The 22,430-nt window shown below is 41.3% G+C and overlaps 2 protein-coding genes across 2 annotated transcripts; both read left to right on the forward strand.

The window, feature by feature from the left end:
• The first annotated feature begins 909 nt into the window (after positions 1 to 909).
• Positions 910 to 2,893, forward strand: fuz (fuzzy planar cell polarity protein). Its single transcript, XM_085378145.1, has one exon. It carries the CDS (start codon positions 1,387 to 1,389, stop codon positions 2,683 to 2,685), a length of 1,299 nt encoding a protein of 432 aa, XP_085234271.1. The 5' UTR covers positions 910 to 1,386; the 3' UTR covers positions 2,686 to 2,893.
• A 2,220-nt stretch (positions 2,894 to 5,113) lies between these two features.
• Positions 5,114 to 19,683, forward strand: gpt (glutamic--pyruvic transaminase). The gene is made up of 11 exons (XM_085378978.1): positions 5,114 to 5,768; positions 9,835 to 9,924; positions 10,103 to 10,211; positions 10,361 to 10,494; positions 11,587 to 11,830; positions 15,322 to 15,401; positions 15,490 to 15,626; positions 15,835 to 16,009; positions 17,318 to 17,473; positions 18,931 to 19,043; positions 19,366 to 19,683. The coding sequence occupies exons 1-11, from the start codon at positions 5,415 to 5,417 to the stop codon at positions 19,454 to 19,456; spliced, it is 1,683 nt and encodes a 560-aa protein (XP_085235104.1). The 5' UTR covers positions 5,114 to 5,414; the 3' UTR covers positions 19,457 to 19,683.
• The last annotated feature ends 2,747 nt before the right edge of the window (positions 19,684 to 22,430 follow it).

Here is a 22,430-nt window from a genome sequence, read left to right on the forward strand (position 1 = left end):
GAAAAGAAAAGGAAAAAGACGTGCCCAATCTTTTTTTCTCCAGTTGCCCTTAATCCTCTTCCATAAAAACTGAAGTCCCAGATGCATTGTTTGCAAAAGCATGTATATGTGTGTGTGTGTGTGTGTGTGTGTGTGTGTGTGTGTGTGTGTGTGTGTGTGTGTGTGTGTGTGTGTATCTATCTATATAATTCCATTGTATGGGTTAGTAACAGGAGTCCTCTTTATTTTAAAAGTTAATATTATTGAATTACAGCAATTATTGATGATAAAATTGCATCTCATCTTTGATTTAAAACCTGGTTACTATCCCAGGACCACCCCAAACAAAAGCAATACAAAGAAATTACCTTCTCAAATCAAATCACTTTTATTGTCACATCACATGTGCAGGTACATTGGTACAGCACATGTGAGTGAAATTCTTGTGTGCGAGCTTCACAAGCAACAGAGTTGTGCAAAATACAATAATGTAAACAAGCAAAATACAAGAATGGCTACATCTGAAACTAATAAATATATGTACAATATATAATAGTATATGCATTCCTGGATGTGTATACTAAATATTTTTCTCTGTGTGTGTGTGTGTGTGTGTGTGTGTGTGTGTGTACACACATATTTTACAAATTAAATAGAGTAAGCAATAAATAAAATATATAAAAATATACAGAGTTGAGACATGTTCTCTATTCTCTATTCACATTTTTATTATATTTATATACAGAAGGACACTCTTTAGTCTGCTCTGTTGATTTGCAGCTTGCCTTTGTACAAACTGTACAGCATTTTGTATAACAATGTTCTGGGAAAATGATGAACTGGGCATCTTATCTGCTCGCGACTGTTGGTGAGCAGTTGGTTGAACTCTCGCGAGATGTGAACGTACGGAAATCACACCCGTGTTGAGAGTCGTTCCATGTACGCGGGCACTGAACCCAGGTCGGTCTCCATGTCCATCTCCTTGAGCGGTTACATCAGAGCTGTTAAGTCGTAACTGCAGCTCGACCAGCCGAATGAAACCGCTCTCATCAGTGTGAAGAATGAATCATGGGACAGCGTTACTGTGGAAACGACGGTAACTGCTTTTGTTAACCTGACATATTAACTACAGTTAGCTGACAAAGCTAGCCGGCAGAATATATCCGGGTATAGTAGCTAGATTTGCTGCTTGATAGCTTGTCTCATTGTTCGTGGCCGGTTCAGTGAGCTGGAAGAAAATGGATTACGTGATGCTAACGGCTCACCCTAGCTGATGCAACTTTACTCGGTCATTGTCATTATACAATCAGCTCATTTAAACCCGTTAGTTAGCTGGCTCAGTAATCTCATGCAGCTGAATAGCTAGATTGTTGAGCGTATGCATAACCTTAAATCACTACTGCCACGATGATGCTCCAGGATGGCGCTACACAGCTTCTTTGCCTCACAGCCAGCAGCGGGGTCCCTCTTTTCACAAGAGGAGCCTCCAAACAGCTGCCCTTCTCTGTCATAGGCTCTCTAAATGGTGTTCACATGTTCGGAGGTGGTCAGGGGGTAGTGTTGACCTGCTCTGAGACGCAAGGTGGAGGGAAGGTGGTGTGGAGACTTTTCCAGGACAGTGTGATACTCATCGCTGTGAGTGGAGGTGGAGATGGCGGAGTGGGCAGCAGCAAAGAGGAGGAGGCCCGTCTACAACGCCTCCTGGAGAATGTGTGGGGCTGCATGGTGCTGGTGTTAGGGCTGGATGAGCTGGTTAATGTCCGGAATGTTGAGAGGCTTAAAAGGGAACTCAGGTCCTGCTTCAGTCTTATTGATGAGCTACTGGAGGACAAGCAGGAGGGTATTCTGGGAAACCTTACACATTGTGCTGATTCACTGGTGCCCCCAAATCCTGCTCTTTTTCAGGAGGCAGTGGATGGTTTTGCTCAGGCTGCAGAAAGCGAGTTTGGTTGCCTCGTTGTTCATGGGCGAATCGCTACAGCAACTGAAAAGTGGTGGCGCCTCGCTCCGCAGGAAGTTGTCCTGCTTTCTGCTTTGATACGCTCACACTCAGCCTCTGGATCTGCTTCTTGTGATTACCCAATTTTCCTTCCTCATGGCAGCCCCACTGTAGCCCACCGTCTTCTCCGCTTCCAGCTGCTGCCCGGAGCAGACATATGTGTGCTGTGCGGTCCAACCCCATCCCTGCATGGAGCTGAGACTGGGCTGGTGGGTCGTTTCTGGTCTCCTTTGGTCGAGACCCTGAGAGAGTGCCTGGCTGTTGGAGAACGCTGCCTACCAGGGTCTGTATCCGTTCGGCCTGATGTGCTGGCACTTCTTCTCATCAACCGTGAAACACGTCGCGCAGTCTCCTGTGTACGGACTTCCAATTACCATTACGATGATCCATTACTCTCCAGAGCCCGCTGCTGGGAGCTGCTGAAACTCTTTTATATCTTCAGCACATCACGGTACTTCACCCAGGAAGAGCCTTTATGTGTCTCCACAGAAGAAAAGGCTCAAAGAAGCAACACTGAAGACTTTCCTCTTGGATTCTCCCACCAGCCCCAACAATGTTATCTAGTTACAGAGGAATGCAAAAGCTATGGACTTCAAACACCACAGCACCAGCTGTTTCTGCTCATCTTACCATCTGTGCCCACATTTGCACTGCGTACACTGGCTACACAGACTCTGTCTGATATAGTAGCAGCCACAGGGTTCTAATTGAATTTGCTGTTTAACACCTTTTTTTTTTAAATCACAGGTGAATATCTATAACATTAATGTGAATTTACATTTTCTTTACTGATTTACGCAAGCATATTATATGCTCACACACAAATCTCACATCATAAAGATAAGCTACTATTTTTGTAAAGACAGTTATTAACTGTGCACTGGTAAAATCTATGGTAGAAACAATGAAACACTACTCAAGCTCTTACAGTTTCTACTACGCTGCCTCTAATGCTGGCAAAATATAAAAACACATTGAAATGTTACACCAAAGTGCTTTGAGTTTTGTTTTGCATCACTGTTGCACAACTGCCCTGCCTCTCTATAAGCTGGTCATTACGTTAGAGGGCAGCACTGTTACAATGTGTATTAAAATATACTGGAGAATAATGTGAAGATGTTAAACTGGATTTAAAATTGCCTGCTGTTTTTGTATATTTTGTATATACCAACTATATTTTGTCTAAATATAGTTGGTTAATTTCTCTGGGTCTTGATTTCACTGAGTCAGTCATTCACGTGTTTTCTCATGTTGATGGGTCTGCCCACTACTGGCTGAGAGATTCATTGCAAAACTCAATAGCTGTAGAACAAAAAGTACAACGTCTAAACCACTTCCTAAATGAAACTAAATGTTTTCAATATTATTTAAGTCAGTCAAAGCTGAGTAATCAAAGTGGTCAAAACTGAACGTTTCCACCTCAGCATTCTTTGAATCAGCTGCTATTTTTGTGCAGTAACTTTAGTGTATTTAATAAAGCCTTGCACCGAGAGTATGAACGTTTTGAGTTACAAGCCCTCGAAGTATATGTCTGGGGCCCAAATGTGGCTGAGGAGACACAAGTACAGGAACTAGCTACATGAAATTTTGAAGTCTGAAAAGTACATTTAAGCTGTGTTTTAAAAACTGCAACCAGATCAATTTTATATCCAGCTGTACAACAGAAAGTACAACCTCAAAACCACTTCCTAAATTAAACAAAATGTTGTCAGTAGTATTGGAGTCTGTCAAAGCTAAGTCCTAAAGTTTAAATTAAATTACAGGCCCTCGAAGTATATGTTTGAGGCCCAAATGTTGCAGAGGAGACACAGAAATGTTGAAGTCTGAAAAGTACATGTAATCTGTGTTTTAAAAATTGCAACCAGTCCAATTTTATATCCACTCAAGTCTTGTTTGTGTGCAGAATGTATAGTTTCGGTAGCAAGACTGCACCAGTTTTATTGTCCATTATATAAAGTCACAGAAACAAGGACTAGCTACACTTTTTATTTGAGCTCAAATGTGTGTTTAAGATCATTTCTGTCTTCCAGCATGAAGAAATAATTAGAGTATAAAATGCTGAGAAAATTAAGCATTTCGAAAGTCCATAACCATAAAAATGTTCATAGTATGAGGGTAAAACTTTGCAGGGTTTCATTAAATATGCTTAAGTATTTATGTATTATAACCCAGCTAGTAGCAGGTGTAGAAAAATTTTCACATTTCTAGAAAGCCGTGAGACAACTTACATGCAAGGGGGGGAAAAAGATCATCTTTGCGTTACAAAAAAATTATTTTACAGGACTTGATGGTGTAATAACAGCTGTGATTACTGATGAAACACACCATTGCTGAATGAGCACTTCTGGTGGTGATGAATAAATGACAGTGTTTTTGCATTTCTCTACAACTGCAGCGATAAATTGAGGAACCCAATTGCACTCTCACGTTTCAGTGTGAAGACTCAGCTTTACTGAAAATCACTGAGGATCAGTAGCATGTAAGTGCTTTCTAGTCCTCGCTTCTCATCAGATGCACTGCACTCCATACTCATTCTGCATTTAGTAGAAGTTGCTGTGAGCCAGGAGACACAATCCTAGACAAAGACCACCCCATTCTGAAGTACCAGTGTTACCAGGCCAGACCTTATTCCTTATGTTTGACCCTTACTCCCAATGGCCTGGAAACACTGCTGAGCATGAGAAACGGTAATGCCTCCTTCTAATCCAGGAACAGTGTACGTTTTGTGCAGATTTTTACATAAACTGCAGCGTGGTTCGGCTTATTCCTGTGGTACAAGGAAATGGAGATTTCTCACATTCTTTTGCATTAATCCACGGGGATTGGGACGTGAGTGAAGTTTAACAAAGCTGCAGTCCACGCAGGAGGGGCTTTGATAACTATTTAGTTCACTTCTGTCTCCACCCAGGCCGCGTGGGCATCTCGGGACAAAGAGAAAAGCGCGGTGAAGTTAACAGTCAGCAGCCGATTAGCTTATTTTCCGGCGTGGAGCAGTTTAGCCCGAGTAACCGGAGAACCGTCGCTGATTGACAGCATCACGGAGCGGCGGGTAACGGAGGAGAGCGGGTGGGATATAGATGGTTACACAAAAAGGGGAGGGGTACGCTCGCTGGCGGCCGTGTTGTTAAATATGCACCGCCTAAGAAAAAAGTCCCAGTGAAAACTTTGTGTAGACACAGTCGTATTTTGTCACCACCCTCAGATTTTGACGCAATATTTTTTTTTTTTTGGTCGAAACCTCCTTTTAACTTCAGCGCGTGCTAAAGGTTCGACTGTGCACGCGCGGAGTCGTTTTTAGGATCCCGGCGGTCACTCCTCTTGCTCAACTTTATTTTCACTCCTCTTTCTCCGGTGAAGCAACCGGCGCGGTACAGCTCGCTGTGCCCGCAGAAGTGTTTTCTAAAGTCGCTCGGCTGTTTTGAAAGAGTCTGGTAACATGTCAGCCGCTCGGATGCAGGTGCTCTCCTCCAGAAACGTCCGGCTTTTAAGCCGCGGGCGGAACGAGGTGTTTGCCGGTAGAAGCGGAGCGCAGCGGCCCGGCGGAGACCCCAGGACCCGCTCACTGACTTGTCCCCCTCTGTCATCCTCCTCTTCTCCCGGCAGAGCCCTATCGAGTTTGAGTGCGACGCGGCGTGGACTTCCCAAAGAGAAAATGTCCGAGAATGGGATCATGTCCCGGGCCAAGGTGCTGACCATCGACACCATGAACCCCACGGTGAAGAAGGTGGAGTACGCCGTGCGGGGACCCATCGTACAGCGCGCCGTGGAGCTAGAGAGGGAGCTCTCAGAGGTTTGTACAAGGGCGCCTAGAGTCCTACTTGAACACTACTTTGTGTCTCACTAGACAATAAAGACTAACTTCTGATGTGGCCATGTAAGATGAATGTATTGTGTGTGTGGGTGTATGTGTGCTACTTTGAAAGTTATTGCAAAGCTGTGAACCAATCAAATGCCACTCACCTCTCGTGCCTATTTTAATCTCATGGGACTTTAAATGTTACTTTGTTCTCAAGTCCTACAAAATGATAGATATGATTCCGTGAAAGAGTTTCAGTGTGTCAACAAGTTAGTGTATGTACTTACTTGGCTTGAATTGAAGATCAGCAGGTTAACTAGTGTTCTAATGTCTACGCACAAACTACTGTTGCCAAATAAAAGTCTTTGTTTACATTTGGTTAACTCCTCTACACGCCCTTATCAAAGTCCGTCAGAAGGCTACGTTTTGTCTCTCTGTGATGCACCTGGTTAATTTCTAACTTGTTTTTCAGCTGGTCTTATTGACTCCTTGTTTCTAAACGATGACTGCTTAATGTAAAAATACAAACTGACCTCACAGCGAAAGTCCATAGTCTAATTTTTTCTGCATTCCAGCAAAAACTGTTGTCATTATGGTGAATTGAATTACTAAGAGAGATTTGCTCTCTTCTCCTAAAAATGAACTCTCAGCTCTTATATAACCACATTGAAATTAAGTAAATAATAGAAAAGTTTCTTTGCACTTTATTGGCACCAAATAAGAACCTGTTGCTAATTTCTCACTCTCTCTCTCTGCTCTGCTCAATCCCTTCTTCACAAGCTGTCTATGGTGATGTGGCAACCAGCTGTTAGTGTGCTGAGTGCAGTCTGGTGTGAAAACTGTCCTCTCTTGAGTGGTTTGCTTAGTTAAAGGATGAGTATGCGAGCGGGTTCTCGCTCAGGTCAAATGCACGGTAACATCGGGCAACAGGGTCTCTAATGACGGTGGTAGCCCTTTACCCAGATGGTTCAATTACTCCAAACATATTATGTTCTGTTTACTTTGACTGATGCTCATCCACAGATGAGCACTCTCTCTACATATGGGATTTTCTTCTCAGCTACAACAGTTATATCAGGTGCTAATTGATGTTTAGGTGCTCAAAAAGCGGACACAATTGTAGCTGGATTCAGTTGGTAGAAGCACAGTTAAGGTTTAAAGGTACAGGAGAATTTTCACAAGTGAAACAACTTTTTACAGCTGTTGGTAAACTGTAATAAACTTTACTACTAACTAAAACTAGTTCTCTAATTGCATACTGTTGCACAGCCAGAAGGGAGAAATGTATCTCAGTTAGGCTTACTCTCAGCTTCTCCATTTTTTCTGAAGCACTCACCAAATGATGCCAATTATGCTTGGAATTGTTCGTAGTTATTGCAGCACGCCTTACTCTTTTGTGGACAGCTGCTTGTTCAAACAGGTTTGGTTAGTCTTAGATCACTTTGGGAAACGAGTCAGAAAAATATTCTCTCTTTTGTCTGGGCATTAACCTCCTAAGACCCGAACTCTCCCACGGCATGCATTTTTGATTTCTCTTTGATATTTGGGCATATTGGGGCTCAATGAATGTAAAATCAAAGAATTACCAGATTTTTTTTTTTGATTTTTTTTACCTGATTTTTGTTTCTAAGAAAAATGAGAGCCACATATGAGGATATTCATTTAAAATTTCGGTAGAACAGTAGCAGTATAATGTCCTCGTAAGTGGATATCAGGCCCTTGTAGAGCAATGTTGAGTATTTTGGTCTAAATAACCCAAAATGTGATGTCCACATATGTGGACGCCAGGTCCTAGGAGGTTAAGCATGTACGCGCACACAAGAAGGCACGCTGTGTCCCCTGTTCTGTAAATTTTGTTTGCTTTTTGGATGAGGACCAGTATTGCATTGTGCCTTCTAGCATATACAAAGTATGTGTTGTTCAAAGAGCACAGAAACAAGACAAACTGCAACAACCTACTGTACCAGTATGCATATGCAGTGATAAATATCACACTGTCGTTGTTGTTTAGTTTTAATGAGCGGCTATCTGATAGTGAATGGGGCTGTTTGAATGAGCTGCCAGATATTTTAATTCTGCTGGAGCACTGTTAGCTGAACAAACCAAAGAAACAGACACATAAGAGTGCAAAGTGAATTTTTATAACAGACTTTTTGCTGCAAAATCGAAACTGTTGAAAGCCCCTCAGTAGAAAGAAACACTGCCTCTCCTGCTGGACCTTCAGTATTGTTTTTTTCTCCTGTTTTATAAGTGATGAACAAAAAGCACAGGCCAGGAGCAGAGGTCAGCCTTTTTTTTCTAAAAGATCAACATCATGAATGGATGCTTCTTTGACCCAGGGGTGTTATGCACACTGTCTAATGTTATTGGCTCAGCCTGAGAGACGCCTCTTGTGTGTGACCAATGGGAGAGCGAGGGAATCATGTTTCCTAAAATCTGAACTGGACTGGACAAATCAAATGTGTTGTTTGGATTTCTGCAGGGTGTCAGCGTGTAGTTTCACTGGTGGATTTTCTGCACTGTCGCACTGTGTCTTAACATCTGGTGTTAGCAGCATGTGTTTACGTGCATGTTTCTCTGTGTGGTTCACTGTATTGCTGTTTATCCTCCGTCAGAGGTCTCAGCTGGTCAGGAGATTATCTTTCAGACCTTGGAGTATTATATTATTTGCCTGGGAGACCATAAACAAATAGCTCTTATATAGATAATATTCATGGCTAATTATTTCAAACATTTAGCTTACTGTTGCTTCATGTAATCCATGCTGTTTTTATTTTTAAAGGTTGCACAAAAGAGATTGAAAGCTTTTTGTGTAATGTTAGTCTGTTTGTTTCACAAGGTTAATAGAAGTGATGTGATAAGCTGGTTTGCTCAGGTAGAAACTGTGTCTGCACATTTGACCTCCATCAAAGCTGTTCTAGACTCACTAAACTACTTTTCCAAGTGGTCTGCGTCTCCTCCTGAATAAACACAGCTTACACAAATGCTGTGCATGCATATCTGTCTTATCTGGAGTTTATATTTTACTTAAATGACCGGGTTCGTAGAATTTAATCATAAGCCTTGAGACTTTGTTTTATTAACTGTCTGTAAGAGTTTTGTTTTTTTGCTCCTTTTTTGAGGGGGTGGGGTGGGGGTCGTTATTTGTTTACATCAGCTTTTGTTGCTTATCAGCCATGCCTTTCTTTGGCTTTGTTACTGAACAAACAAACGACCCCCCCAACTTCCACCCAGAAAACTTGCTGACTGAAAAAAAATGAGAAAGAATTTGCATTTTTCTATAAAGCTGCTAAAACTTTCCCCAGTGTTTTTGTTCAGGATAATATCTGGGACATGACATTCAGTAAAGCAAACTAGGGATGCACAAATTGTGAATTTCTGGGTCGATTACTATTTTGCAGATAACCAGTGCTGATTTGACATTTAGAACAGCCAATAAATGTAAAAAGCGAAGAAAAAAACACAATGTTCAACCATGAGTGTTGATGTTGCATGTTTGACACTGTAGCTTCCCTGTTGTGGTGGAGGGAGGAGTCAGCTGATATACTGAAATATCAGATTTCTAACTCTCCACATATCACATCGGTCCTTAAAAATCGTCAGTCAGACTCTCGTACCTTTATTGTTTTCTGTTTTCTTCTTTTCTATTTTAGTTCTTTCTCTGACTGTCTTTCCACATTTAGCTAGCAGTAAACTGATATGACTCAGCAGATACAAATTAAAGTCACTGCCATGTGTAAATATCATACTATTTGTTGATAGGTGATTATCAATCATATCAGTGTCTGCCAACATGTTACTGGATCCCTAAAGCAACTTTTTAATTTTTCTGCATAACTTGCAGCTGCATAAAGTCTCATGTCCAGTAAACCAGTGTGGGGTCCGTGTGTATGGAACAGTTATGTATGTGTTTAAAAGAGTGCAGGCATAGTGTTAAGGTTATTTAGGTGCAGCTGATGGTCTTTGTCTATTTTTAAAAGCTTTTTGATGTATCAAAGTAGTTGTTGTTGTGTACAAAATGTATAGTTAAACTGCTGCTAATTGTGTTTATGTTTGACAGGGAATGAAGAAGCCCTTTGCAGAGGTCATTAAGGCCAACATTGGTGACGCGCACGCTATGGGCCAGCAGCCAATCACTTTCTTCCGACAGGTCTGCTCCTAAACCCTTCCCTTTACTTCTATCTAAATATAACAACTCTTTTCATGTTTGTTAATGTACTTCACACTAACGCTGACTCTTCATATACGTCATTGTCAGTGTGCCCGTTTTATGTAGTAATGCATGCAGATAATACACCCTTATGCTTACTCAATCTTGTTGTTTAAAGGTCCTGGCGCTCTGCTCCTACCCTGAACTGCTGAGTGACAGCACATTCCCAGAGGATGCTAAAAGTAGAGCATGCCGCATTCTGCAGTCTTGTGGCGGGAACAGTATGGGTGTGTATGAGGTCTAGGGGTTTTTTGTGTTAGTAATTATCACCCTTAGTCCTTTCATACACCTACTGAGTGATATATAGCCACTGCGGTGATTCTAGAGCTCGTGTTACTATAGCAGCTTGCATCGTCTCCATATGAATCTCCTTCAGGTTCCTACAGTGCCAGTCAAGGCATAGACTCTGTGCGTCAGGACGTGGCCCGTTACATTGAACGACGGGATGGCGGTGTGGCCTGTGACCCAGATAACATTTATCTCACCACAGGAGCCAGCGACGGCATTGTGGTACTGTGATTTATGTCTCCATTTTAGTTTTAATTATGCACATTTGTCTTGTAGCAACAGTGAAGGAAGTAGCTCGATTTTGATTTTGAACACTGAACTACAAAAACAGGCTTGTGAAATTAAAGCCTCAGCAGTGAGCCTGCTTTTAAAGGATGCATTGTACATGCAACAATTAGCAGGGAAATAAATACGTGTGAGAACAAATCTATTGAATGTCAGCCAATCAAAGAAAGGCTGAAACTGGATCACTGATGCATGAGCATTTTGGCTAGCTAGATGGGTATTACCTTCTCATGACCCCTTTCATGGGTTGTCTGGGCTGTTTAACGGTTTTGTTCTCCAAGAGAAATGACCTAAAACGATAGCATCTCTATCTGGCAGTAATGTTAGCTGGGTTTTTACTCAAATATAATATTTATTTTTCGTAGAATGCTCACAAAGAACTAATTTCTTGTGCATTTTTGTCGTACGTGTATATATTTGTTATATATTGCATTCAGGTTAAGCAAGATGCAGCCAAACTACTACGTAATTCGAAAATCTGATTATATGTACCGGTACATGCAGATGAGGGCACAATTATTAGCCCCAAAGTTTTTGTCAAAAATTTTCCAAGTGCTTTTTTAACAGAGCATGAGGTTTTAACATAGCATTTTTAAACATCCTAGTTTCTCTTAGAAAGCTTAAATTATTTCTATTTGCACACAATAACCTAATTATTTTTAGAAAACAACATCATAACCCTGCGGGGCCAGTGGGCAACGTGCAGATGTAGGTTTGCAAGAATTCGAGAACAAGGTAACATAGGAGTTTGAAATTGATACCATAGAGGTATCTGTAAAAGTTTAAGACTAATTTGAATCTCAGTGACTTCATCGTAAAGGTCAGAGGTCAAGTTTTTTGAAAAACTTGTAAATGCAATAAAGAACAAAGCAACGTAGGATTTTGAAATTGATACCAAAGGTGCATCTACTAGGAGGATGAGAGTTAGCACTGGCAGCCACCAGTATTTAAAAAAAAAAGAAGTAATTTTCATAGTGCAGTCAGCATTATAACTGAAGCATCACAAATCTTTTCCGACCTGTTCTTCAGACAATGCTGAAGCTGCTGGTGTGTGGCGAAGGTACAACCCGTACCGGTGTTATGATACCCATACCTCAGTATCCCCTGTATTCAGCTGCACTGGCCGAACTGGGCGCTGTGCAGATCAACTATTTCCTTAATGAGGAAAAGTGCTGGAGCCTGGACATCACTGAGCTGCAGCGTGCTGTAAATGAGGCCAGGCAGTACTGCAACCCCCGAGCCTTATGCATCATCAACCCTGGAAACCCCACAGGTAAGTTCTTATTCCTTCCTATTGCATATGTCAAAGTCAATTAATCAAGTAGTTATTATAGAGAATTATCAGAATTATCATCATTTAATCTAGTTATGTGATTAATTTGTGCATCCTTGTTGTTTTAGCATTACATTTGCATCTTTTTTGTTGTATTCACATATATATATATATATATATACACTCAACAAAAATATAAACGCAACACCTTTGTTACTGCTCCCATTCCCCATGGGATGGACGTAGAGACCTAAAATTCATTCCAGATACACAATATAACCATCCCTCCCAAACAGTGGTCACAAATCAGTCCAAATGTGTGGTAGTGGGCACATCTGCTATATTGAGATAATCCATCCCACCTCACAGGTGTGCCACATCAGGATGCTCTTCTGACATCATGAGTAGTGCACAGGTGTACCTCAGACTGCCCACAACAAAAGGCCACCCTGGAATGTGCAGTTTTGTCTCACAGCAAAATGCCACAGATGCCACAAGCAATGAGGGAGCGTGCAATTGGCATGCTGACAGCAGGAATGTCAACCAGATCTGTCGCCCGTGCATTGAATGTTCATTTCTCAACCATAAGCCGTCTCCACAGGCGTTTCAGAGAATATGGCAGCACATCCAACCGGCCTCACAACCGCAGACCTCGTGTAACCACACCAGCCCAGGACCTCCACATCCAGCAGGTTCACCTCCAAGATCGTCTGAGACCAGCCACCCAGACAGCTGCTGGAACAATTGGTTTGCACAACCAAACAATTTCTGCACAAACTGTCAGAAACTGTCTCAGGGACGCTCAACTGCATGCCCGTCGTCCTCATCGGGGTCTTGACCTGACTCCAGCTCGTCGCCGTAACAGACTTGTGTGGGCAAATGCTCACATTCGATGGCGTCTGGCATGTTGGAGAGGTGTGCGCTTCACGGATGAATCATGGTTCACATTGTTCAGGGCAGATGGCAGCTGAGAATGTCCCAGTTCTTGCATGGCCAGCATACTCACCGGACATGTCACCCATTGAGCATGTTCGGGATGTGCTTGACCGGCGTATACGACAGCGTGTACCAGTTCCCACGAATATCCAACAACCTCGCACAGCCATTGAAGTGGAGTGGACCAACATTCCACAGGCCACAATTGACAATCTGATAGACTCCATGCGACGATGTGTTGCACTGCATGAGGCAAATGGTGGTCACACCAGATACTGACCGGTTCTGGGTCCCCAGACCCCCAATAGCGCAAAAAACTGCACATTCCAGGGTGGCCTTTTGTTGTGGGCAGTCTGAGGTACACCTGTGCACTACTCATGATGTCAGATCAGCATCCTGATGTGGCACACCTGTGAGGTGGGATGGATTATCTCAATATAGCAGATGTGCCCACTACCACACATTTGGACTGATTTGTGACCACTGTTTGGGAGGGATGGTTATATTGTGTATCTGGAATGAATTTTAGGTCTCTACGTCCATCCCATGGGGAATGGGAGCAAAAACAAAAGTGTTGCGTTTATATTTTTGTTGAGTGTATATATATATATATATATATATATATATATATATGGGGTGCAACGATACACAAAATTCACGGTTCGGTTCGGTTCGATACTTTGGTGTCACGGTTCGATATTTTTTCGATACAAAAAAAATGTTCATGCCTTTTTAATTTGTCATTTATTAAAATTATAAATATATATTTTAACTCAAAAGTACAGTTTTTAAATTTAACCCTAACCCTTGTGCGTGTTTTTTATTTTGACAGCGAATGCGCACCTGCGGACCACTTATGTGCAGCCCTGGTTATTTAGCTTGTCATATTGCAGCCACAGAAATTATTTTGTCCATGAAACCATAAAGCTGCACTTTCTTTTTGCCTTATAGTCTGATTTGTCATAACTTCTCCTGCTGCTTTTACAGACGCACTCACATAAGCTCAGCGATTCTCTGCGCGATCAACCTCTCACATGTTTAAGCTTGCTGCAGGAGATTTCACTTGTCATGTTTGCATAGTAAGCTAACGATTAATAAGACAATGTCAGAGGAATTGGTGCACAAATTATCATCACTCACAGATCAGTGCTGTCGCTCTCTATACACAGTTCGCACGATTGCAAAGTGAAAGCAAAAAAACAAGCGCAAATTCAAACGCGACTTCAATATGTCACATATTGACAGTGGCTCACCGATGCCAATGACATAATTATCCAGCTACATTTCTGAAAGAATGCAAAAGCATTGACATATATTTTTCCTACAATAGCCCGACGGGCAGGGAAGAGATAGATTTTGGTAGCCCGACTGAAAAAATCGCTAGCTCCGGGACGTCGGGCTAGCGATATTGCAAGCCCTGTATCTGATTGAGGAATCACTCATCTTTGGAAAAGAGAGTTTATTACAGAGAAATGGCTCTTTCCAAAATAAAAGCTATACTATCCGCTTCTTCTGGGCTATATTCTCAGCAGCATAAGGAGAATCATGTGCTAACAGCTGTCTAAATGACTCTGCTAAAGTTAGTAGCATGCTTGTTGTTTTTGTCTTTGCACTAGGATGATGTCGGCGTAAATGTGCAGTCATATTCGTTGTGTTCCCACTAGTGCTTTCAGGTTAATCTCGTTGAAATGACCTTAACGCCACAACACGGCAAATCTCCGTTAACGAGCTACCGCCGATCGCTCCGTGCATGGGGCTAGACGGCCAACACGTTAACGAGCTAACTGCGCTAACACACTAGTTCACACCAATGTAATTGAGCATTGCATGGCACATCCAACATACTGTTTTACTTTAGTCCATGACTCGCTTACCTTCAGGGTCATACGTCACATGAAAACCAAAATAATTCCAAACGCCAGATCTGAATGAGAGTGGGGGAGGTCCATGTTGCTGAGAGCTTAACTTCTGTCTCGCTAGCTTGCCCTGTGCTCTTCCTCCTGACTATGCTGTCTGTGTGGAGCGCTCAGTGGATCTGCGCTCGACAGTGCAGCCTAGGCGGAGTAGTCGAACACAGATTCACTGAGCGCTCAACACAGACAGCATCGTCAGAAGGAAAATTGATAAAATAAATTACAAATGTTGTATTGTTCGATACATATGCGTACCGAACCGAAAGCACTGTATCGAACGGTTCAATATCGATACGAATATCGTTGCACCCCTAATATATATATATATATATATATATATATATATATATATATATATATATATATATATATATATATATATATATATATATATATATCTCCTAATAGACAAGCTAAACACCATAACACACTGATATTAAATTATCCATCCACCCAATTTCTTCAGCTTATCCAATTCAGAGTTGTGGGGGAGACTGGAGCTGGATTAAATCTTTTCTGCAAGAAAAGACTGTCCTGTCTCCTAACCAGGCCCAACACACATTTCCATGTATTTTGGATAAGCCACTAGATGGCAGCAAAGCTAAAGTCACTGCCCTATCATGAGCCTCTTAATTTTTACAGGTCAGGTTCAGAGCAGACAGTGCATTGAGGATGTAATTCGATTCGCTGCAAAGGAACGTCTCTTTCTCATGGCTGATGAGGTAATCTCTCTGAATGTCTTAAGACATCTGTCTGATGTATAATCTTCTTCACCTTGTTAATATCTATCCTATTGTCCTCATCTCCCAGGTGTACCAGGATAATGTGTATGCTGAGGGATGCCAGTTCCACTCTTTTAAGAAGGTCCTGTTTGAGATGGGGCCCGAGTACGCAGAAACAGTGGAACTGGCGTCTTTCCACTCAACCTCTAAGTGTTACATGGGAGAGTAAGTTGTTTTTTTTCCCCTCTTATTTGTGCTGGGGATAAAATAGCTATGAAAAAATAGTTATTTGAAGGGGAGGTTTTACAACAATTAGCTCCTATAGCTAATTGAAGCTATATATTGAAGTAAGGCTGCAATATATAGCTTGCGTTTCTCTCTTTCTTTGTGTTTTGTGTTTGCTGTAATTCTCACATTATAATCTGCCTTGTAGGTGCGGTTTTCGTGGGGGCTACATGGAAATCATCAACATGGACGATGAAGTGAAGGACCAGCTCACCAAGCTGCTGTCAGTTCGTCTGTGCCCTCCTGTTCCTGGTCAGGCTCTAATGGACCTGGTGGTTAACCCTCCACAGCCTGGGGAACCTTCTTATGGCAGCTTTATCAAGGTACACAGTCTACCATCATGGGCTGTATATAAATAAAATGATGACACTGAAGCTTAAATATCATAAACCTACATTCTTTATCACAGCTAGCAAGCAGTGACCCCTGTGGTTGCATAAAAGCTGTCAATGATCCGTAAACTCTCTTCTAATGATGACTTACAGCCCCAGTCACTAGTTTGAAGTCCTTTTGAATACAAACTATTGATTATGGATTTTACTTAACTTGCTGACATACCAGAATACGTTAACCTCTAGACATCCAGCCCATCGAGGGTTAAGCGAGGGTTTCGCTAAAAAGGTAAATTTTCAAAAGACAAACTTCCTGTTAGTGCCGTCAGGTAGGGCTGCATGAACACAAAAAATCAGCAGGGTACAGCTTCCACTTTCTTCTACTTCCCTGAGATGTCCATTTCTTACTGTGTTTATTAGGTGCACTTTTTTGGCCAGCTGTAGTGCGATTGCATTGGTGGTTTCAGTGCGCTTCTGTGAGGCGGATGGCGGCGCTGGCATGCTGTACAGCTTCGCTTTTATCAACATCTGAGCTGATGTTGGATGATTGACGTTAGAAACCACTGCACTGCTTTTCTTGGCCTTCATGCATTCATCATTACTGCACTTTGCGGTGTCTTTTCAGGCGGCTGAATAAGTTAGTTGTATTGCTGTTCATTACAGACACACAGCACTCTTTGCAAATGATTTCTTTTTGGAAGTATTTTCAAATAACGGCTAATGATCGGCTTTCAGGGACAAGCCGTTCATCTTCTGCTCTGCCAGACATTTTGTTCTATATCTGTTTTTAACACAGTGTCACTCGTCCAGATTAATCCAGGTAAATTCATGCCTTGCGATGGAGGGAACACCTGTGATTGGCTCATGCAAGCACGCCATCAGGAGCTGATTTATGGACCACTTGATTTTTGTTTGCTTTGCATTTTAAATATCGCTCAGTCATAATCATTTTATTGTTTTGCAGCCCTACCTTCACGTATCACTGTAGTTCATCCAGAAGAACACAAAAGCTTAAAATCAAAAGCTCTTGAGCTCAGCATTATCCTGCTCATGTTGTTTACTTCTGGTCATGTGTGATGTAAATCTAAGCAGTAAACTGTTCAAGTGCACCTCAAAGTCATTTAGGCAGGGATGAGATAAAAACCCTTTGCTGAATTTGAAACTTTTTTTTGGAGCTTACAGCACAGAGGATTGCAACATGCAGATAAAGTACTCCAATCAAGTGAATCCCAGCATCATAAATGTATATATGTTGGATCTAATGTTGCCCCCGCCCCAATATCTCTTTCCCACATCCAGGAACGCACAGCCACATTAAGTGCCTTAGCAGAAAAGGCCAAACTTACAGAGCAAGTTCTCAACACGGTCCAAGGCATCAGCTGCAACCCTGTGCAGGGTGCTATGTACTCCTTTCCTCGCATAACCATCCCTGAAAAGGCTGTCAAAGAGGCCACGGTCAGTCCTGAACCTTCTTTTATAAATAATTCACCATTTCTGTTTCAGGGTGATGACATTGGGGATGATCGTGGCTCAAGAGTTGGGAGTTCGCCTTGTAATCGGAAGGTTGCCGGTTCGAGCCCCGGCTTGGACAGTCTCGGTCGTTGTGTCCTTGGGCAAGACACTTCACCCGTTGCCTACTGGTGGTGGTCAGAGGGCCCGGTGGCGCCAGTGTCCGGCAGCCTCGCCTCTGTCAGTGCGCCCCAGGGCAGCTGTGGCTACAATGTAGCTTGCCATCACCAGTGTGTGAATGTGTGTGTGAATGGGTGGATGACTGGATATGTAAAGCGCTTTGGGGTCCTTAGGGACTAGAAAAGCGCTATATAAATACAGGCCATTTACCATTGGTCACAAGCAACAAAAGAAGAGAGACATTGCAGTTATGCAAGAATTTCTATAGAACATTCTCTCCAATCGCTCATGTTTGCAGTTCTGCTATTATTGTTTTAAAAATGTCTCTCTGTGACCTTCACGGCCTTAACTGCACTCATGTCACACTACACACAAGCCACATTAGGAATGGCCATTAAATACAACATGCAGACCGGTGGTGGATGTGCAACGTGCCAAAGAAGCTGAGCTCGTTGCCAACCATGCTGTCTTAGAAGAACAAATGATTTCCAATGGCTCAGGGTTTCAGTTCTGTCCCACGGGCAATTGTTCTGTAGGAATTTCACGGAGAGCGGATGAATCAAAGCACCGAGAATCTGATCAGCCTTAGAGAGGGTAACGTCACATTGACCCACTGACATGTGGTCAGCTCCTGTGACTGACCACAAAGGAGTAGCATTATCCCAAAAACACACACATACCTGCATTATCACAGATCTGCTGTTAATCCTCTTTAACTTGCCTTGTGGCCTGAGATTTAAAAAAAACAACCCAAAAAATATCTTTTTAGAAAACACAACTTTAACGTTGTCCAAAAGTCACAGACAGCGTTTCTTTTTTGTTTTTTTATGTCATATATCTTCTATCAGCTGTTCATTATCAGATAAATTAAAATTCACTAAATAAATTAAAATCATATGGATTTTTTTCCTTTCAAAATTCAAACATCATGTTTTCTTTTTAGTTGTATTTTGTACCTGAGGGTCACCATAGTGAAGACATTTAAAATATCTTAAACTTCTCATCCAACCTCAAGTCATGTTGTACAGCTTAATGTGGTACTTTATTTTATTTTATTGTGGTATTTGTTTTATTGAGCTTTTTCTGTTGTAATTTGTTCCAGTTGAGCTTTTAATTGATTTGTTTTGTTTATTTGAACTGAAAATACTATTTACTGTTATTTAAGTTAAATTAAGCATATATCCTCACAGTTTTCTGTTATAAGTATAGCTTTTAGTTAAAGAGCCCCATGCCACCAAATTATCAAGATTTGTACATATAATATTTCCTTTCCTCTCTCTCAGGAAACGGGACAGCAGCCAGACATGTTTTATTGCATGAAGATGTTGGAGGAAACGGGAATCTGCCTCGTACCTGGCAGTGGCTTTGGCCAAAAAGATGGGACCTACCATTTCAGGTACACAGCAAATGTGCAACCTACAGTCAGAAAATCAAGATATTCAGTTATTCAGTAGGTGCACTTTTATAAAACAACAATCACCTTCATAAATGTTGGTTTTAGTGCAGTCCTGTTGCTTTAGAGTGGCTTTGAACAAGTGGCTCAAAACATTTTTTATGTCATTTTTTTAAAAATATCTTAAATATTATCCCTGTCAGAACCTCTAAATTAATTCTTCTGGGATTCTGGAAGTCCAAAGAACTCTCAGCTGGGCCATCTGCTGTTTTCTACATCACTATGGTTAATTTGTGTTTTCATTTTCTTTGCTCCTCTTGCCCAGAATGACCATCTTGCCACCGACCGACAAGCTGAAGATCCTCCTCAATAAAGTCAAAGAGTTCCACCAGAGATTCACCCAGCAATATTCTTAAATTCCCGCATTTTTCCCGCTCCATTCACAAAAGGAGGAGCTGGCCAAACACAACAAAAAGTATCAGCCGACCAGAATTTTATCTGTTAATATTAAGTGCCTTCTCTGCAGTGGCTCTGGTAGTCTCTGTGATGACGCACTCCAACCTCTATAGCTGTCACATTTGGACATTTGCAGAATTTTGTCTTAAGGCGCTGTTTGTGCCAAAAAAAAAAAAAAAAAAAAGAAGAGGTACAAAATTAAATTAAATCAGAGACCTGTGTCCTTTTCTTTTTTTTGGTGCAACATGGCTTAATCTATTATCTGTGTCGTTTTTAAAAGATGTATATACTCCAGGTCTGTAACTTTCATTTTGCTAAATGGCTTGACTCTGCGTCTTGAGTTATAAAGAAGGTGCAACGAAGAATGAAGAAAAGAGTGATGCTGCTTAGAAACTGAGAATGTGCAAAACAAAATGGTTAAAATATTCCACTTCTGTAGGCTTTGCTCAACTGGAAGAATATGCTGAAAAAGCTTCTTTTGCATGATGGTTTGGTAGTAAGTAATTTGGTAGTGTCAAAATAAATGTAATGCTCTGATGTTTTGCCTCATTATTTTGGAGAGTGTGTTTAAAAACAAGAGCCTCCTTTCTCTTTTCCTTTGACCTTGAATTCTATGGCAGCGATCTTATTTCCTTGGTTCAACATGCTTCTGTTGTTCACTGAAGGTGTTTTATGTCACATACCACAAACTGAAAAAGTAGCATTGTCTTTACTTGACATCTGTTCGTCTGAGTCTGGTGACCCTCTTTAACCTCAGTCTTCTTCCTTGAGACAAATGATAAAATCAGCACATTGTGTGTAATTTTAGCAGCCTTAGCCTTTCAGTTCAGCTTTATGTATAGAGCACCATTCACAACAACAGTCACCTCAAACTTTATAGCTTCTTCTTTTCTTATAACATTCGACGTTAACGAGAAAACCCCAGCAGTCAGACATTCACCTAAGAGCAAGCACATGGCAACAGTGAGGAGCAAGAACTCCCTTTTAACAGAACTAGACTAAGGGAGGAACAGTCAGTCTAACCAGTTTGGGGGGGAGCACAGAATATAAACTATTAGAAAAAGAAGACATACTGTTGTCAGCTGGACTTCATCTCTTGCTTCCTCCTCCGTAATGGTAGTTCAGAAGGCTGGGTGAAAGCTGAAGAAAGAAAACATTTCACAATCACACACACTTTTAAATCTGACACCTAAAATATGGTAAAGTTACATAACTAACTGTAGGGCTTATATTTAAAAAAAAATAGAAGAAAATTAAGTAGCTTTTATTTTGAAATTGTCAGTTTTAGGAAGACAGTGAATTGGATATATATTATGAAAATAAAAACAAGGATGTAAGTAACATTAAAAAAAACACTAAAATATTATGCAACAGTAATTTGTGTTATGTGCAAATGGTTATAATATACAGTAAAATACACTAAAAGGCAGACCATTGATGATTTCCATTAAGTAAATGGAGGATTTTATTTAAGTTTAAAGAATCATGATCCTATAACTGTCTTGGGTCTTTTATTTTGAAAGTTGCATATTGTTGCCATAAATAAAAACCTCTGTGTGTAACTGGTAGCTCTTCTCAATAATCTTATTGCACAAATTTTAAAACATACTGGTCTCCCAAGAAGAAAGTGAAGGGTTTTATTTTGAAAATACAACACATACTATACTGTACTATGAACAAAGTTTACCCCAGTATATGTCTATTATTTGGTTTCAGTTACCCTGTCATTACCAAGCAGGATAAGGGATCATGCAAAGCTGAATATTAACTCGCTGAGTTAACTCCACATTTACTCGTGCATTCACAAGAAAGGTGTTGGCAGCATCTGACCAATCTGACAAACACAGATAAGTGTACTGATCTGTGAGCTTCAGCATGCAGCAAGAAGAAATGGAAGTGAGGCAAAACATTTTTTTGAGCAGGCAATTTATTGAAAACAACGCTTAAACTGAAGCAGGCTGTTTTACAGCTGATCAAAAGTTTAAGACCACACCTCTGAAAAAAAAACCCGTAAATCCTCCCAATACAAAAGTTCCAAACATGAATTAATGAGTAGCTCTACCATTATTGTTGATCACTTCAAAAATTCGTTGCGGCATGCTTAATGCAAGCGTTTACATGAGGTTCGTGGGAGCATTTCTCCAAGTGGTGAAGACGGCCGGATGAAGGGCATCTACTGTCTGGAACTGTTGTCCATTTTTTTAAAACTTCCCTTGCCATCCATCCCCAAAGGTTCTCAGTTGGATTTAGATCAGGGGAACATGCAGGATGGTCCAAAAAAGTGATGTTATTCTCCCAGAAGAAGTCCCTTGTCCTGCTGGCATTGTGTACTGTAGCATTGTCCTGTTGAAAAACCCAGTCGTTACCACACAGAGGAGGGCCTCAGTCATGAGGGATGCTCTCTGCAACATCTGGACATAGCCAGTGGCCGTTTGACACCCCTGCACCTCCTGAAGCTCCATTGTTCCCCTGATGAGAACTTTGAAGACATTTTTTGTTTTTGAAGCCCTTCAGTCTCGGATGAAGGGCCTGATATTTATGGGGCTGCAGTCGGCACCAGTGACAGCCTTAATTTCTTAAGGTCCAACCATGCAAAATATGATTTTTTGCGATTTTTCAAGTGGTCTTAAACTTTCAATCGCAACTGTATGTTATATTAAGCCCCAATAAACACAAAACAAGGAGGAATCTTCAAAAAAAGAAAGGACTGAAACATATAAGAGAATAGAGAATAAGAAGAAGAATGACCTGGCAGCAGCAGGTCACAGGTCAATTTTTGACCTGCTGCTCAAGATTTTTCTTAAAACATCTGTGACGGTGGAGTTATCTTCATTGTGACCCTGCGTCATTTCAGTGGATTCCTTTTGTCCTCTTCCCTCTCTTCCCTCTCTGTTTGATATGTGAAACACAAGCTGCAGCATTTTTTTCCCATCT

Source organism: Diplotaxodon limnothrissa, linkage group LG18, assembly GCF_057381915.1.
Source record: "Diplotaxodon limnothrissa isolate DT_005_m linkage group LG18, D_limnothrissa_male_GT1.1, whole genome shotgun sequence".
Lineage (NCBI taxonomy): Eukaryota > Metazoa > Chordata > Actinopteri > Cichliformes > Cichlidae > Diplotaxodon > Diplotaxodon limnothrissa.

Bases quoted from the DNA above. Each gene is read 5' to 3' on its own strand.
- fuz (XM_085378145.1), top strand. From the start codon at position 1,387: ATGATGCTCCAGGATGGCGCTACACAGCTTCTTTGCCTCACAGCCAGC.
- gpt (XM_085378978.1), top strand. From the start codon at position 5,415: ATGTCAGCCGCTCGGATGCAGGTGCTCTCCTCCAGAAACGTCCGGCTT. The intron at 10,495-11,586 runs GTACTGTGATTT...CCTGTTCTTCAG, and splicing joins GAGCCAGCGACGGCATTGTG to ACAATGCTGAAGCTGCTGGT. The intron at 15,402-15,489 runs GTAATCTCTCTG...CTCATCTCCCAG, and splicing joins TCTTTCTCATGGCTGATGAG to GTGTACCAGGATAATGTGTA.